The 19,318-nt window shown below is 43.9% G+C and overlaps 1 protein-coding gene across 1 annotated transcript in view; it reads right to left on the minus strand.

Annotated features, from left to right (window-relative positions):
* Positions 1 to 7,247: 7,247 nt before the first annotated feature.
* KIAA1217 (KIAA1217 ortholog) overlaps positions 7,248 to 19,318 on the minus strand; it is a 144,175-nt gene continuing 132,104 nt past the window's right edge. The window contains 6 exon segments of the mRNA XM_015414301.1: positions 7,248 to 7,388; positions 7,916 to 9,475; positions 13,606 to 13,725; positions 14,895 to 15,041; positions 15,913 to 16,064; positions 17,250 to 17,430. Of these exon segments, the coding sequence (XP_015269787.1) occupies positions 7,248 to 7,388; positions 7,916 to 9,475; positions 13,606 to 13,725; positions 14,895 to 15,041; positions 15,913 to 16,064; positions 17,250 to 17,430 (2,301 nt within the window).

Genomic DNA, 19,318 nt, shown 5'->3' on the forward strand with positions numbered 1-19,318 from the left:
TTTGGCAAACATGACACATTTTGCAGAAGTCTGTCACGTTACTTCCTATTCCAGGCCAATAAAAGTGGGGTCAGTCTCTGATTAGTCCTAGCCACCCCCAAGTGACTTGCAAATGGGTGCTCGTGTGCCATCGACAGTGACTGCAGTCTGTACTTTTGCAGGGCGATTGGTTGGACTTGTCTCTCCCAAACAGCTGCAAACTTTCTGTGCAGAGACTTTGTACAGATTGCCATCCTTAAACATGAATCTTACACTTTAGATGGGCCTTCTCTGGCCAGCTGTATCAAGCCTTTTAAAGTCTTGTCAGCACACTCTGCGGTGTATTCTCCTCCACCAGCCAGTGTGGTGCCCTAGGCAATGCTTGTTCTTGGGCTTCTGTGTTGCAATTTCCCCTTCTGAGGAATTCCCTCTGGCTGCAGGCCTAGTTTCTTTTTATTCAGTATTCTATGTTGGCTTCTGGTCACTACATTGACCTGTTTAACTTGTCTTGCCAAATCATTCCCATTCAGAAGTGAAGATGGGATATCTCCCCACCTCCTGGTCTCCTGACCAGTCTTTGTAGGTGTAGGCATTGGCTAAGGGCACATTAAACTGAGGCCCTCCCAATTGTTTTATAGCGTTTTCCTTTCCAGGTAGTACTGCTCAGGCCTCACTAGTTCTGGCTTTATTAGGGTCACTTGAGCTCCCGAATCTCTCCTTGTTCACTTTAACTGGCTCCATATATTCATTTGCTATCCCTTGAGGCACCTTCCACACACTAGATCCATGAGAGGTTTCTTCCTCAGGGGGAATTGCTGTTTCTGCCCCCTGGGTAAATTGTTATTTATCAGCCAATCATGTATATGCAAGATTATCAGAACTAGAGATGAGAAATTAGATCACAGATATGTGATTTAAATGCATTTCTTAATCTTCTTTGGCTGATAAATAAACATTTACAACTGTTCAAGGCCATTCTGCAACGGGACTGTAACAGAAACAATTCTGAAGAAGATATCGAAACAGCGTCTTAATTAGCCAGCAGACCGTCAATAATTGATATACTTTTCTAATTGTCATAACTCGCTGTATAATGTATTTATTTTTTTTATAATTGAATGGCCATGCTTCTCTGTATTATGCAATGTATACAGTGACCCAGGCCATAGTGAAAAGGTGGGTACCCTAGGTATTGATCTGGAACCCCTCTATAACTGTGGTGAGGTAGCAATCTTGCAGGTGGTAAGGAGGAGAATTTGGGATATAGAGGCGCAGATCATTAATGCCGGTAGTCTTGGAGTTTGTTCTCCCTATTCATTACCCCTCCTCCCCTTGCATACCTCCATGGTACCGTATATCGCTAATTTGACAATCCCAGTTTTAAGGAGGGTTTTTATGCTTGCAAGGTTCAACCTTTTCCCCTCAGTAGTGGTCTCCGGTAGATACAAAGGTGTTCCGTACAAGGATAGACTTTGTAACTGTAATCTTGGGGAACCTGATTCTATCACCCATATTCTCTTTCGCTGTCCTAAATATTTCGCTATGCGCAATGTTTTGATTCGCCCGCTTCTCCCTGTGCAGAGAGATTTTCTGGATAGGGATTTAAATTTCTTTCTAGCAGACAAGAGTCCAGCAATAACACTATTTGTCGCTGAATTTTTTGACTTATGTATGGAAGTCAAGAGTAGTACTTTGTAAATCTCGTAAACCATGTTAGGATTGCTTTGTATTTTGAGATATTGGGAATATTGGTTGACGTTGTTTTAGTACTACCCTTAAATTTTGCCTTTGTTCTGGTTTATCTGTGTTATGCCAATAAAGGTTTTCTGTTCTGTTCAGTGACCATTTTCACTAATCACACTGTACTTTTTGCACTGTATATATTATTATTTTGTTTGCACGCCATTTAGTACATCAGCCTTTTTTTGTGTGTGGCCTCTGGTACTCAGTACCCCACTCTGGTTTCTCACAGAGGCCTCCCCCTCCCCCCACTCCGTGAATGACTGGCCAGGGAATTTCTTGGGGATCTTGTGTAAGCTATCTCAAGTTCCAGGATGGAAGAATGGTAGACATGATATGTAATGTTTAACATCCCTCTCTCCCCCCCCCCAAATTGATATCCACTTTTATAAAGATCAGTTGGGGTAATATGCAGTCGATTTGGCCAGCCAGTCACATTTGGATACTGTGGAGAATAGACTGTTATCTGATCTTATAGAAATGGTGAGCCTGTGCCACGCATGGCTACTCCCCGCACTGAATATTCTTTAGTCTTGGTCAAGAAAGGAGAAAGTGTCACAAATGAATACAATGGAAATCTTTGGTCACAAGTCAAGTTTTATTCCTTCTCTTTGGGGAATATGCTCTCTGTCACTGGCTCCTGCCTGTGTTACTGTAAGTTCCATGTGTGTGTACTTGTAAATTTATTTGCAACCACACAGATTAACTATTCCAACAGGAAGCGTGTGAACTACTGGTAGTTCACTGGCTGCTGCAAAGTAACTTGTGGATCCTCTAGAACACCCAGGAAAACACTTGCTCTAGGCTTTTTCGAAAAGCTTTTATTTCATAGGATTTTTTCCTCTTGTGCTGTTTGGTTGACAGCTCTGTTTTTGGTGGTCTGTTCTAGTAGAGAACAAAGTTTGGTAACGTTCTGGGCCAGGGGCTGATTAGGATATTTTTCGCTTAGAAGTAGCTTTAAGTAAAGAAAAGGTTGGTGATCCCTGAACTGCTCAGATATGATAAAGAGAGAATATAGTTCTATGTACAGTTGGGTAGTAAATACGGAGAAGTTACCCCCAATTATCCAGTTTCCGTGCTACATCACATTTAATCAACATGAATCAGATCCAGAGGTTCCATATGGTTAACTGGATCCTTTCTCCAGTGGAATGGGCATATGCTCAACTGGTGGAGGAGTTCTTGTACACCAGGAAAACTCTACCATTAGTGGAATTTGGATCCAACCTGCTGTGAGGAGGGAAGGCTGCATGGTATAGTCCTTGAAGCTGAGCAGGGTCAATGCTTGGACAGACCACCAAGGAAAGCTCTACGGAGGAAGCCAGTGGCAAACCAACTCTGTTTCTCACTTGCCTCTAAAGAGCCTTGCAGGTGTAGCCGTAAGTTGGCTGAGACTTGGCAGCACATAAGTATGTACTATATTGTGAAGCACTATACTGGGCTTCTGTTTGGGTTCTTGATCAGGCAAGTTTATTTTCTAGGTATCATCTTGTAATAAATGTTATTGTCCCCTTTCAAATGGCCCAGGAGGAAAGCAGGGTTGGAATACTCAAGGCCTATAGTGCAGCCTTATGAAGAAGATCTGAAGATCATCCTACAGGGGGACAGCTGAAGGACTTGTAGTAAGACTAGAGACTTCCCACTTTTTCAAACTGTGCCCTTGCTGTCTCCTGATTGGCTCTTCTGGAGACTTCCTGCTCTCTCTTCTATGTTCTATAACAGTTTGTTCTTCTTTAATAAACCTACTTATTTGTAAACCTACTTTTCTCTCTCTGAACAGTTAGTGCTCCACTTCCTTGCACATTTAAACTCTGCCAACAAGCAGAAGGCATGCTGCAGGAAACAAACTGTTACAGGAGAGGGAATTCCTATCCTCAGTAGCAGAGGAAATCCTAGGAAGAAGCCCATGTATAAAAAGTCCAAATGAGTAATGGAAGTGAGTCAAGAGCAGCAGCTGCATTGTTAGATCAGATTCACTTCAGTTCTGAACTCAAAACCCTCCTCTTCCCAATGCCTGTGACGATCACTCAGCACGGGCCCAATACGGCGCACCATCACTAAGGAAATGGTGGCTTGTCCTCTGCTGTTGTAGTAAGCTGAACATTCACCTCCGGCTGCTGGCCCACTCCAGCCCCTCCTGCTTGGCTTTCAGAAAAGGGCAGAGAATCAATGCAGGAGCGCTTGGCCCCAAGGGTTGGTGCTGCATTAGGGCTTCTTTGGGTAGCTGCTATTGGGGGGGTGGGGTGTTGACCAAGATTGATTTTGATAATGGTTTGTGGTAATCTGCTTATTTACATGTCATGTTCTAAGCTGGGAGCCACCCTGAGCATTAGAAGAAGGCAGGCGATGAATATTTTACACAGAACTCTGACCCGGTGGGTGGTTCTGAACGTAAGAGCAGCCCTGCTGTCTTAGATCCCGAAGGTCTACTAAGACCAACGCTCTCTTTCATACAGTGGTCGGCCTAATGCCCTCTGGGGGATTATACTTGCTTCTCTTAAAATGTTTGCATATGTGTGTGTTACCCTGTAATACTGCATGCCAGTGACTGTGCAGCACACCTGTCTCTGAACAGAACCACGCTCCTACATGGCCACGGCAGGGATGGGTTTTTGAATGCTGGGGCAAATGTATGCAAATACTGTAAGCAACTGCTGTTTATTGCTTGGAAAAGGGTATGGATTTAGCTGCTGCTGTGGAAGTAAGACTGGGTGTGAGAAATACTATGTTGGCATATTTTCATCACTTGTTGTGGCATAGTGTGAGCACTGTGAGCTGTCACTGGACATTAGGCAATCAAGATGATGATGTGGGTTGATGCCACTAGGTGGTGTGACATTTGAACCGAGAAGGGTCTGGCTCACAGCCATAATGCTAAAAGCTTCTCAACGGGGCACTCTCAGAAAGTGGTGTGAAAACAATTCTCAGATGCTTTGGCAATCAATTGCTAAAGCATAGTCAGGAGGATATGTTAACTGTAGTTTTTGACGAATGCATCAGAAGGCATGTTTTTATTAGCATCTGAATTGGAAACAAGGTACTCGGGCCTGTCAAGGTAAAGCATTTTTAAGTCCTATAAGAGTCCAAAACATATGAGAATTATTCACATGCACAATTCTCACACTGAAATCAATAGAACTACAAAAGGCTTCACAGTGGGACTCGTATCCATAATGGCAAATGTACTATTACAAAAATTAAGAAAGAATTGATTGGTGACAAAAATAATACCAAAATGTAAGCATGCAGCCCTTTATTTTTGAAAAGGTGTGGTTTTTTTCCTTTTTGCAGCTGTATATTATATATTATGGAGTTGTACAAATAAAATATTTACAAAAAGAACACTCTAGTTTTGCAAACGTGATGGTTTTAAACCGCTTCCCACAACACTTTCACCCTCAAACTGTATCTTCATGTTGACCTTCTCCCAAAGCATATTTTAGAACATGCATAAACACAACCTTTGGTGTTGAAAACTACTCTATGTGCCCAGCCACATACAGTATTTCTTTATTTATATTTATATATATATATTTATATATGTACAAAGGTTTTCCATTATACAGAACAGTAGAGAAAAATACACCTTCTTTTTTTTTTTAATCCAGACTGAAAAACAACATGATTTACCCAGGTCTCAATAGAATGGGAAATGAAGGAAGCTAAAAGAATCAACAAATGCCTAAAAGTGAAAACAATTATTTTTCCCCCTTGGCATCGCAACTTATTAAATATAATCTGAATGGCAGTGCAGTTGCCTTGTACACATCAATGTCCATCTCAGCTCGGTTGCTTGTGTACAGGAAGTGTCCAGCATACTACTTATCAAATGTACATTATAGTATCAAATGTTTCGGCAAAAAAGATATTTTTAAAGTAACCATGAAGTTTTGTCGACAAAAATAGAAATCTGTAACAAATCTAAATAACACTAAAATAAAAGAAAAATATTTTAGTTTCGGTTTTTATAATTTTGCATTATATAGCACGATGTTTAGTTCTTAAAAATAGCTTTATACAAAACAACTCATTTTTTTCTTTTAATAATAGACTTCTTTTCATGCTCGATACATTTCTGTGCGCGCATACTTTTAATTCATTCACACCCTGCTCTTCTGTTCATAACCGCTTCTAGCTAAAGGATGGGGAAGAGAAAACCCACTCTGGCATTTCAACAGCAATGAATGCTTACAAAACTACTTGTTTCTCTAATTTCTAATACCTATCCAATATTTACCACAAATTTAGTATTAAGCTTCAAATGATACAGAAAAAAATGGTATACATTCCTCAGCTACGATAATCAGTTGCAATTTCCTCAGAAACTGGGAAGCCTTTGGTGAATTCTCACGGGCCAGTACAGAGCTTTTAAGATGGCTCCTTGGTGGCGGTGGAAGATGGATTGGGCTTGCTGACACTTCCGTTCTGTGATTTGTAGCTGGTGAAGCTGGGCGTGTGGATTGACCGGATGCTCTTCACACCTTGATTCAGTGAGGTGGGGGAGGTGGAAGAGGGAGAGGAGGAGGAGAAGGAAGATGGAGGAAGAGGGGTTGGCCGGCCATTTTGAGTCTGTATTGAGAATGAAAGATGGTGGTGACTTTTACCTGTGTGAGTAGGATTCTGGAGCTTGAGGGAGCCGTTAGAGACGGAGGGGATTAAGGAGGTAGAGTGAGAGCTACGACCTGTTGAAGGACTGAGAGGGTTAGAAGGAGGAACAGAGGCTTTAGCAGGCGGGCTGAGAAGGTTAGTGCTATCGCCACTAGATACAGAGCTACTTTTCCCAGAGGTGGAAGAAAAGGCTGGAATTTTTGAAGCAGGTAGGGTAGGGGAAGTAGCCTTATAGTCCCCACCAGCTTTCTTAGCACTTCCATTAGCCTGTAAATAAAGATGGTGGGAGACAGTTTAAGTCAGCATACATGATCAATAAAAAAAGTGACGGCATGGGAAATTAGGTTTACAAAGAACAGGAATTAATAGTTTGAAGCCTGCACTAAAACTTGTCACAGCGGATTGGACCTGGTGGATCTCCCCCACGCACACATACGCGGAACGTGAATGCACAAAGTGGGAAGAAGCTGAAAGGAGGGGGGGGGAGGGAGAGAGAGAGTGGGAGGGTGACGCCACAACATCAGGACTGAGCATCAAACCGGCCATGCGTCAAGATTGTTATGAGGAGGGAACACATTTCGGCAGATGGTTAATATGCGCTGACTGCAATCTTGTTAACCAGGGAGTTAGTATCAACGGCTGCCTCTGAAATGCTTCCCGTCACCTGACACTTCAAAAAATTACAACTGAGTACTCAAACAAAACCCCCAAAAGCAGGAGATGTTTTTACTGCAGACATGCACAAGCATGATAAAAAAGGACGACAGCTTCATGCCCCCCTCTCCCAAGCCCGGGATTTCCATTTCCAGATTTCAATGAGAAGACAATGTCCATTATTTGGTATCATCCAGGTCAATCACTGGACTTCACCAAAACACATCAAAACACACCACAGCTTTAAGTCCGTCCCAAGACTGGGCTTAGGGTAAAACTACCTGTCTGTACTGCCGCTGGTCCTGTAGTTTGTGTGGTTTGCTTGGTTTGTCAACACTTCCAGGTTGTCTACTTTTTGTGGCAGCCGGGACTGGCATTCTGCTTGTCTGTGAACTGCTCGGTGAACTCTGTGAGAGAGGTTGGGGTGCAAAAGGAGGAGAGGGACAAGGGAAATGTAGGTGAATATCGGTCTGTTTGCCACAGGGAGGACTGTGCGCCAGGAGCCAAGCGGCTTTGTGTGAGAAGCCAAAGCCCTACATGCACAGGAAGCACCAAAATAATTCACACCCAAAGTTTCACCACAGGTGTTAATTCAGGAATCAAGAATAGAAGGGTAAAGGCTCAGTTACTGATCAACCAAAATTTAAACTTTCCCAGGTGCTCTTGCACCCACGACAGAATTGTCACACCGAGCTCTCCTCTATTTCCCATCACCAAAATCAACAAGATAGATTTGTTGTTGTTTTCTTTAAAAAAAACACACCACACGTTCTATTAGCCGTTAGAAACCTCGTGGATGCACCAAACAAGCCACCCAAAAGGAAGCAAACCAATCAAAAGACACCTCTTACTTAATAGTGATTATGATTATGATTATTATTATTGCGGGTTTTAGAAAGCAGCGGGCGATGTGATTTCTCATACTAAAGTGTACCTTACGTGAAGTCGGAGAAGGGGACTCTACATCGGCATTATTCTCTTCCAGCGCTATGGGCTCTTTGGTTGGGGGGGAAACGGGGGCAGGGACTCCTCCCAATCGGCACGTGGTTTCGGAAACTGATTTTGGACTCATCTCGCTAATGGTGCTCTCCAGCTGCTTAATGGTCTGCTCCAGGCTGTCCAGAGTTCTGTAAGTGTTTTTCCTAATTTCATCTGTCCTCGATATTTGGGCTGCAGCATCTGCCTCTTGTTTCCCAGAAGGGTTGTCAGGCCGAGAACTGGGGATTTCAAACCTTTGAGCCTCTTTGTGTTGTTTGAGAGTCCCGTCTTCCTCCTCTTCTTCGTATACTACAACCTGCAACGTTTTCTTGCCAGTTTTGGTTCCTGTGCGGATTGCCTGTGTAAGAGCAGCCAGCTGCTTTTTGGGGAATTTAAACTTAAATTTCTTCTTAGCGTCCGCAGCCTCTGGTTTTGTTTCTAGATGCGGCCCACAAATGTGACTAGACTTCCTGCCATCCAGCTTATCAGTTTCCTGCTCTTCAAGGAGTTTGGGTTGGGCTGGCAAGCGAGACGAAGTCTGAAGTCTGTATTGCTGCTCGAATCTGCAATTTGTTAAATAATCCATGGAATGCCTCTGACTACTCTCTGTCTGGGTAACTGCATATTCCTTGGCAGGGCATGGGTCAGAGCCTTCCTCTTCTTCATCTTCTTCCTCGATCTTCTCCTCCATCATCTTCTCCAGTTCTTCATCACATTCTTCAAAGATTGTTGAAAGTCTTTTATAAGCTGCTCTGATGTCCATTGGTTCATCAAAAATTATGATGACTGGTTTTTTGTCCAAGCAAACAACCGAATCGTCGCTTTCAGGATTCTCTGGCACGTTATGCTCGGATGCCTTTTCCTTTTTAGAATCAATGTTAACAGTCTGTACGTCATCTCCCTTCTTGTTTACTATATCATGGACTTCTCCACTTGACAGCGCCTGAACTGCTGTTTTGGTAATCATAAAAGCAATGTTCTCCGATGGTGGGGTTTCTTCATCTGGAGAACTAGTTGGAGACTCCACCTCATCAATGTTATTTAAGGTAATGTTCCTAGACATTTTATGCCTTAGTACTACATGATTGTGGCCACTATCAGGCATTTCTTGCTCCTGCAACGATCTAGGAGCCTTAGTTTGCAAGTCTGTTTGCCTGGCCAGAGGTGCCCCTGAGTTTTCTAGCAACTCATTCTGGGGTGCACTGTATCCAGTCTCAGTTGCTACTCCATAGCTTAGTTTTTGCCTTCCAGATTCCACAGCTGGACCTTCAGCTCCCCTTTCTCGTTCATTTTCTATCGAATGGATACTGGAGATGCTTATGTTTGGCTTAAGATAATTTTGCTTGGCATAATCCTTACTGTCCAAAAGCAAATCCTTGCTGAAGGTCAAGTTTTCAGGCTTTGGAAAGCTAGCTTTATTTCCATTAATGCTGGAAGCATCCAAACCCATCTCTTCTGTTTTTCCTCCTGGCTTGTCCTTGGGGTGGTCATTATCTTTTGATGCCTCCCCACACACCTAGGGGGAAGAGTTGGATTACTTAGTTACTGACGGATAAAACTTTCTTTTTTTAAAGGACTGGATCTATGTCCCCCCAAATTAATCGGCATATCATCAGCAGATAAGGCACAGATAATGTGAACTTGCCACTCTGTACATCACTGCAGAGTCATTTCCATGGTCTTCATCTGACTTCTGTGCATCTTCAGAGGCGATTCCACATTCTGGCAGAACAGCGCATTTCATGTTACTGCACTGAACTATGTATGCAGTCAACATGGGTTCTAGATGGAGATGGTCCTTTAAACAACCCCTCTGTGGAGCTTATGCCATGACTGGTTACAACACCACTGGTACAACATGGCTTCATCTTGACCTAAATATAAGAGTCCTTTTTTCATCACTTGTTTTGTATCAGACAGAAACCTTTTTTTTTAATGATAGGTGGTTCTGCATAACAAGCAAGCTACTCCGTACTGGGTGTTTGTCAGTTTAGAGAGACTTGCCACTCTAGTACAACCATTCCCCCTACACTGGGTTGCTCAAGCACAACGTGGCTGTTTAGCTAGCTTTCCATTGCCTTAAATACTGATGTCTTAAGTGCTGTGCTGGGGCACAAACCGTCAAAGAATATAACTGAGCATGGACTTTTAGATCCAGGGGAAGTGCCTACCTGAGCAAGAAGCGGTAGGCCAAAGTATTGCCCCTGACACACCAACAAAGTGGCATATACTAGCTAAAGGGGTCATTAGCACAAACAAACAGTTGCAGCTCCTCCCAGAAGTAAAATGCAACCACAGTTTCTGCTTGAATCAGCTGTGTCTGCCGCCATAGCCCCATCCACTCTGAAACCGCCGTTCAGTATATTTTCTCCCTGTACACCTGAACTTTAGATCCTGCTTGGAACATCATGGAAGCTCCTTTCTGTGCATGAGTGCTGGGGAGCGTGTTATCACTTATGCCTTACCCATTCAGTCCAACTGGATCTAGAATCACATTGCTGGATTGTAGTCCAGGGAGAAAACACTTGCTGTTTAGAAGGTAACCATGACTTTGTTACCAGTACACCTTTACTACAGCCAGCCAGGCTACACACAGACATGTAGTGGTACAAAACACTTGCTGTTTAGAAGGTAACCATGACTTTGTTACCAGTACACCTTTACTACAGCCAGCCAGGCTACACACAGACATGTAATGGTACAATAGAGTCGGTAAGGCGTAGTGGTTATAGTGCTAGACTAGGATCTGGGAGTTCCACTCTCCTATGGTAGCCTGCATGGGCCATTGACACATTCTCAGCCTAACCCAGACCACAGGGCTGTCAGAAGGCTAAAACAGAGGAGACCAACGTAAGCCGCTTTGGCTCCCCGTTGGGAAGAAAGGTGAGTTACAAATGGAGCAAATAAATAAAATAGATTCAGTGGTGGTTACAAATGTCAATTACAGTTTAGTATGTTCTAATTGCATAGAGGAGGTGCAACAGCCACACAGTGTGGGTATCAAAGGACAGCTCAGCCTCATTAAATTCTATGGGTTTAGCCACTCTCTAAAATGGCGACTGCTGTTGTCACACTAATAGAAAAAGAAAGCCATCACAGACACAAGTGAATCGTTTGTCTTTCAGTACAGAAGTCTTGATGTTTCACATATACCTGAGATAGCAAATGACAGAAGAGAAAAGGACTGTCTGCAAGGAGAGTCCAAGTGGCAGCTGAAACTTACTACAGCCATGCAGGTGTGGTTTGGTTAGCACTGAACAGTGTGACCCACCCGTCCAAAGATCAAGCCTTGGAAACCAGATGAATAAAGTGTCATGCTTATTAGGCCAGACTGAAGGGAAAGACGTCCAGGTAGTCAGTGAGGAGACATTGTTTCATGTGCGGGCAGCAATAGTCTGGCGTGTCCACAGGCTGGAACCTATGAAATTCTATGGCTCAGAGCCAGCTTGGGTGGTGGTTCCAGTGAGACTAGGCTCTGGGAGGCCCAGGTTCAAATCCCCACACTGCTATGAAAACTCACTGGGTGACCTTGGACCAGTCACACTTTCTCTCTCTCAGCCTCAACGGGGTGCTTCTTTGCGAGGATAAACTGGAGGAGGCGAGACCTATTCTTGTAAGCCACTTTGGGTCTCCACTGGGGTGAAATATAGGGTATAAATATAATTTATATTTATGGCCTACCCACAGCATGCTATACAGTATACAGAGCACAGACGCGGTGGCATCAGAAGCTGTTTCTCTCAGCCATCGCATCTGGGAACGCTGTATTCTCCTCTGTGATGTCTCTGGGTATTGGCTCAAGTAAATTAAATCCTGCAACCTCTCCTTCTTTCTCTCTTGGGATGCTGCATTTTACTTGGACTGACGTGTTGTGTTGTGTGATGCGCACCTTGTCCCTGAACTGGTCTAGATTGGGGGTGGGGGGGGAGGACAGCCTTTGCTAGGGAGGATGGGTGGGAGTGATCCTAGCCTTTAGGATGAGGGATGGAACAACATGGCTTCCAGTGGCTTCAAATGTTAGATTTTCCAAGTAGTAGCTTATGAACGCCTCGTGATCTAACTTCTCTCTGAATTACTCTTCTGTTGTAAGCCACCCTGAGCCCTGCTCAGTCTAAAAATCTAATTAAATAAATAAAATAAACAAAATAAATGAATATCACTCCAATGATTTTTAAACCCGAAGGTGGAGAACAGGAATGGAGTCTGCATGAATAAACCCCAAAGGAAGACAATCCTTAATTTAAGACATCCCCCCTAAAAGAAAGCTATACATGACTTCCGGTTTTCAGTGATCGCCAGGGCAGTAGCTTTCTCCCAGACCTCCGGGAGAAGTCTGCCAGCGCACATGGCTGGGAGGGGGCGCGACCTATAAATAACTGTAGAAGAGCAAGAGTCCAGTAGCACCTTAAAGGCTAACAGAACTCGTGGCAGGGTATGAGCTTCTGTGAGTCGCTGCTCACCTCTTCAGATAATAGGTAGAATGTGAGTCCATCTGTCCTATATATTGGAGAGTGGAGGGATGTCAGATGCCAAATGACAAGAGCAGGTGAATGACAATTTGATTAGGTGTGACATGGAGCCACACCTACTACCCCTCTGCATACCACACCGCATCCAATTGTCATTCACCTGCTATTGTCATTTGCCTGCTCTTGTCATTTGGCATCTGAAATCACTCCACTCTCCGAGATATAAGGACAGAAGACTCATACTCTAGCCAGCAGTATCTGAAGAAGTGATCAGTGACTCATGAAAGCTCATACCCTGCCACATTTTTTTTAGACCTTAAGGTGCTACAGGACTCTTGCTCTTTTCTGCTGCTACAGGCAGACTAACATGGCTACCCATCTTGATCTATAAATAAACGGTGATTTTTTACCTATGTCCCTAGGAAGAGCATATCTGTACTTTGTAGAATTTAAAAAATGGAATGCCTGCTGCTTCCACATGCTGGGTGAGAATACCCACCTGGCATTGTAAAGTTCCAGCTTTGGAAGAAAAGCAGGATTTAAATTTTAAAACATACATCAATCAAAATACAAAGACACAAGGGCTGCGGTCACACACACACACACACTAAATAATCCACTTTCAATGAACTTTCAAACTGGGATTTTACCAGTTCACACAGTAAAAATCCAGTTGGAAAGTGCACTGAAAGTGGGCTGAAAGTCGATTATTTAGTGTGTGTGACCGCAGCCAAGATATGACAACAAGGTACCCTTTTCTCTCTCAGCAGTACCCTTCTCAGTATTCTCTGGGGCAAATTGGTTTTAATGAATGGCAATGGTAGGGTGTTCACCTCAAAAAAAAAATCTAGACTGCTGTGCTTCAATGGAAACCCTTTTTCTTTTGGTCTCAGATACCACCTCATCAGTTTTGGACCTTCTTGAGCATTTTGTAAAAGGGATTAATACCCAATAAACATCTGGGGTGGCAGAGGCAATCTCAAACTCTGTTTTGAGATGTCTCACAGTTAATTGCATCTTGGGAACCTAAGGTGGGTCCTAAATCTAGAACAACATAAAAACAGAGCTGTCAGGGCACACACGGGAAGCAACACTACAAGGCACGAGGTTAGTCCCGAAGCAAGGAAAGAAGGTAAAGCTTGCGACTATGTGGCAGAGCTGAAGATGCCACTGTTACCTTCTTCTCCTTGGGATGCACTAAGGCCACTGGCCTGGCCTCTTTTGTTTGTGTGTCATTTCTGGTCTGCTCAACATGACTGTTTGAGTTTATATCCATATAGGAGCACTTCTGGAAAGCCTAAGGAGTTAAAATAGGGCACGTTATCAGAAGACTCCCTTTTAGTGCACCAGCCAGGTGTCCTGGTGGTCTGTTAGCAGGGAACTCACAGATTCTGGGTTGGATCCATTGTGAGTAGACCGGAGAACATACTTAGCACAGTTCTGCATGCACTAGCAATAGCACAAAAGGCTGCTGCAACACACAGCACTTCAATATAATTTTTAACAATGTCTCTATATATGGAACACTGGGATGTACAACAGAAAGTCTGCATGATCTCATTCAGCCTGACATTATCAGAAGAAATATTTCACACGTGTTATTTCACAAAGCGGGGATAATCCCTTTCCCTAATGCAAGCGGACAGTGAGGAGTAATTTTAGTGCTTCCACTTGCAAAAGACTTGTTGTGTAAATTGAAACCTCCTATGGGATCCAACACTTTTCTTAAACCATTCTAGTCAAGGCAAAGCTGTTTGTGTGCACACGGGGCGTAAGAATCATCCTGAACAAATAGCTGTGTAGTTGAGCTAACTGACAGTGCTCAAGGTTAATAGTGAAGCCATTGGCAACAGCAGCTTCAAGAGACATTTTGCTAGCTAATACAAAATGCACAGAACACAAGCCAGAGAAATGCAGTCACAGGAATTAATTGCAACTGACTTCTGCTAAGTTGTGTGCATGGAGCTAAAGAGCATTGCCCATCATTTAAATGCCACAGCAGACAGTCTACATTGTAATGGCCAGGTCCAGTTGGCAGTTCTTAAACCCTGGGATAATAATTAGAACAGACAAAAGCTTTCAAAATGGAAACAGTCAGATTCAAACCTTCATCTTAATGGTTGTGAATGGGTTGAAATCTTACTATTTCACTCCAGGTTTCCCTGATCTGAACTCAACTGTAGTTGATCTAAACTCAACAGAAGTTCAGTAAGAAACTATCCCATCATGGTTATTTCATCCACAGTGCAGAAGAGGGCATCCAAAAACACTTGCGTCTTTAACCTGCAGAAGCAAAAGTCACTAAGGAATCCCTCCTGTGCAAGTCTAGTTTCACTCCCTAGAGCATAACACTCATTTCAGTGGGGCACACTCATACCCTAACACTGTGCTCTAGGTCTACAAAAAAATCCTCCTATTCTACCTCTGTATATGTCTGTCCAGCTTCCTGTTTTGTGTAATACATACCTGCAATTCTGCCATTATTCTCTCGCCTTCCTCTTCTTCCTCTTCCTTTGCAGGTGGGATGGTGCCCGTCAGCAGGGGTTGAGATGAGACTTGATCCTCCTTAGATACTTTGGGCTGTGCTCCTTGACTGGGATCTTCACTGCTTTCCTAAGGATCATAGAGAAGCTATGTATGCAGTGCCTCCATATAGGCCTCTGTTCTTCATTTGGATTTTAAAGGATATCACAGTATCCCAACACATCCCACAGGTCCAATGATACCATTTGGTTTCAGCAACATAATTTTTTACAGCATATATTGGCACTTTCACACATGCTAAATAATGTGGTTTCAATCCACTGCAGCAACCATTTGCAAATGGATTTTGCCATTTCACACAGTAAAATCCAGTTGCAAAGTGGATTGAAAGTGTGTTATTTAGTGTGCATGAAAACGCCCATAGATATACAGAAACAAGATCTTCCCACCAATGTTCCCTCTAAGCTGTGGAGTCTTGTGAGCAAAAATTCTATTTTGTGAGCTACTGGCATTAAAGTTGTGAGTGAGCAATTTGGCTACCACATAAATTAGTTTGCTTTGGAGCCATCCTTCCTGAGCTAAAACAAAAATGTGTGAGCTGGAGGCTAAAAACTGTGAGCTAGCTCACACTAACTGCTTCCCACTATACTTTTCTTTTTTTGGGGGGGGGGGCTTCAAAAGTAACAGATGGATTAAGCAAGAACTTAAGGAAAAGGTTTCTATTGAATTGTTCTCTCAAACTGATCACCATCTGTGTAAGATGTGTGTACTTGCTTAAGTAATCTTTAAATCTCTTAGGAACACAGGGAGTATAAACAGCTTTTGGTTTGCAGTTGACATGATCATAAACAAGGATGCAGGAAGGATAACTCCTATGAAGGGCAACTCCTATACAGAGGTGGCTCCTATCATTATATGCCTGGCTGTAACTGACTTGAGTGCTTCTCTGGGTCGCGGCGCTGTCATGGCAATTTAAGCTAAGTTGCCTCAGTCACCAAACCTTGACCACAGGGGTGTCCTTCCTGGCCACGTAGCTGACTTCACTCAGTTTTGTGCTCAGTCCAGATCCTAGCAGGTAGGTGCGGCGTGGAGGAGGAGGAGGAGGAGACTTCACAAGCTTTTCAGCTGCTTGTTCTGCATGAGAAGTCTCTTCTGGAAATTACAAGAGATAACGCTATCATTAATAGGGCAGTGTTTATGTTCAACAAGTGGGCATTCTGCTTATTTCAATGCAAATGAGATAGGCATGTGCTTAACTTAGTAACATTGATGGACTTCAAAGGGATGCTTATCAGCGCAAAAACACCCAACTCTATAAACTGATGGGATCTGAATCAGTGGTGACTGAGAAAGGAAGAGGTCATGGGCTCGTGGTGGAAAGCTCAACAAAAATGGCGACCCAGTGCGCAGCAGCAGTGAAAAGGGCAAACTCTATGCTGGGGATTATTAGTAAAGTGATTGATTGGTAACAAAACAGCCAATATTATAATGCCCCTGTATGGATCTATGATGTGGCTTCATTTGGAATACTGTGTACAGTTCTAGTCACCATATCTCAAAAAGCACCTTGCAAAGCGGGGAAAAGTGCAGATGAGGGCAACCAAAATTAAGGGCTTGGAGCACCTTTTCTATGAGAAAAAGCTAAAGTGACTTGAAGTTTTCTGTTTAGGAAAAGATGAGTGAGGAGGGGCATGAACGAGGTTTATAAAACGATACAGAAGGTAGTGAAAGTGGATAAAGTCAGTGTTTCCTGCCTCCCTCCAGGGCACCCAATGAAGCTAATAGGCAACAGATTCAAGACAGCAAAAAAGAAAGACATCTTTACTTAGTGAGTATTTAAACCATGGAATTTACTGCCCATGGACATGGTGATGGCCATCAGCATAGATGGCTTTGAGGAGGACAAGTCTATCAGTTGCTAGTACCCATGATGACTAAAGGGAGCAGCAGGACTCTGAATACCAGTGCTAGGAGGCAGCATCAGGGGAAGGCCTTGGCCTCTATGCCTTGTTTGTTGGCTCTTCAGGGCAGCTGGTTGACCACTGTATGAAACAGGATGCTGGACTAGGCAGACCGCTGGTATAATCCAGCAGGATGAACCTGTTACATTCTTATTCTTATTTCTACCTACATTTTTGAGGTACTTGCTGAGGGCTGCGGCCTCCTGTCTGTAACTAAGACTTGTGTTTCCACCACCCAAGTTCTTTCCTAAATAAGATTTTTGACCTCAGAAATGGATCGTTCACATTTTGGTTCATATTGAAAAGAAGGTTGAAAGGGTCGGCCCTGAATCCACTCACAATCAGTATCTTGTCATACGATCTTGACCCTCCTTACCGCAAACATCTAATTTCTCGGCTGTATCGCTTTTGGGTGAGGGTGTGGCTTGTGGCGGCATCTCGAGGTTTGGAATAGATTTCATGATATTTGCTTGTGCTTCTTCCAGGAGTTTTTCAAACTCCTTCCCATTGTAGTGATCGAGGTTCTGTCTTTTCTCTTCCCATTTCTTCTCTGCTTTCTAACAGGAAACAAACATACTCGTTAAACACTTTGAATTCTGCCTATGGCTCGATATTCTGTTTAAACGTTCCTCTATGAACTGTCAATGAATCAACTCCACTGAGAGTTCTTTCACCCCTCTCTGCCAAGTTTCTGCCCTTTGCACTATTTCCAGTTGGCATACGCCCTACACATATTCCACCCTGTGCCAAAATCGTGTTCTGGAAGCAAGGAGAAGCGATGTGTACATGAGCAGCTTCCCTGTTTCAGTTTGCTTCCACATGGGGATAATTCCCCAGGGCGTTCTCATTGCTGCTACAAATGCAGAGGCTTTCCCGATGGGGTTATTCTATGGTGTTAAGATGCCGCTACTGATTTTTTTAAAAGCAAAACCTAGCAAAAAGTCAGCTGGAGGGGATGCTGGGCATGTTAGAAAATGCAGGAGCAGTACAAAAACCTGCACATTCCCATCTACATGATGACCCGGCATGCTTTGCGTACAATCTTTCTGGAAAGATTGTGGCAAATGAGAATCTGGAAACTGCAGCAAAGCACAGGAAATCCTGGTAGGTGAGACAATTACAAAACACGGTCATGGAGAAGCAAAAATATGCTGCAGTTTGGGGTGGAATACTGATCAAAACTTCTGTGTGGAAGCACACTCAGTGGACTCAGAAGATGTACATTTTTGTGTGTATATGTGTGCATGAGGGCATTGGCTGTTTCCATGTACAGGGCTGTGTGTATTCTAGACTTTTCAAAAATGAAAATTCTGTGTCCAGGCCATCCAGTTCTGCTGTTGTGTATATATCACTGTGTATAATTTAATATGTATTTTGTATCCTGTATACCAGGGGTTCCCAATGTGGTGCCCATGGGTGTCATGGGTGTCTGCTGATACCTTTCCTGATGCCCAACAAGTGTATTTAGAAAGTGGGTTTGGCCAGGTGGGGTTTTTGCCCAGCAACGATTTTGATTGGCTACTTGAGATTTGGCTGTGAAGATTTTTCAAAACATTGCTTTGGCAGCAGTTGCCACCACAGTACAAGGATTTTCATTGTGGCAGCCATTTTGTGAGTGCCTGAATCTCCTGTGGTAGTAGTTTTGTGGCAGCCATTTTGTGCTGTGCCCCCCACGCTGTGTCAGAATTCCAGAGGCACCCACAGGCTCAAAAAGGTTGGGGATCCCCTGCTGTATACTGTTTTGTGTAATTCTGCTTTTTCTAGTTGGAGGTAGAGGAAGGAAAGATTGAAGGTCAAAGAAGACGGGGACGGCAAAGGATGAAATGGTTAGAGAGTGTCATCGATGCAACGAACATGAAATTGAGCACACGTCAGAGGACGCCGGAAGACAGGAGGGCCTGGCGGGATCTGGTCCATGGGGTCGCGCAGAGTCGGACTCGACTGTGCGACTGAACAACAACAACAAAAGAGGAAGGAACTATGTAGGACATTGAAGCCAAGATTGCTGAGGTGGAGACATATCTCTTCAGACTGAAGGCAGAAGAATGCTTCTCTGTAATAACACTCCCTGCAAGCGGAGAAGTCGCAGAAAGGACAAAGATTCTAACCCAGCTCTCTCTCTATTGGGCTAGTTTTCTGCAGACAGTGAGTTTGTGTTTTTTAAAAAGACATCATGGAGTAGGGTTGCCAAGTCACCCTCTGTAAACCGGGGGAGTCCAGTGCCGGTCTGGGAGTGTGCATGCGCGCGCAAAGCGCGCGTGCACTGCAACCACGTCACCCGGAAGTGACACAACCACGCCGGGCACACCGGGGGCAGGGCCACAATCATCCGAGGGAAAACCATAGAGTTTTCCCTCGGATGACCGCGGCCCCGCCCCCAATGCGCCCAACGCGACTGTGTCACTTCTGGGTGATGTGCTGATGCCGGGCACGTCGCGTACTTTG

This window comes from Gekko japonicus, unplaced genomic scaffold (genome assembly GCF_001447785.1).
Source record: "Gekko japonicus isolate JY-2015 unplaced genomic scaffold, Gekko_japonicus_V1.1 scaffold80, whole genome shotgun sequence".
In the NCBI taxonomy this organism is placed as follows: Eukaryota; Metazoa; Chordata; class Lepidosauria; order Squamata; family Gekkonidae; genus Gekko; species Gekko japonicus.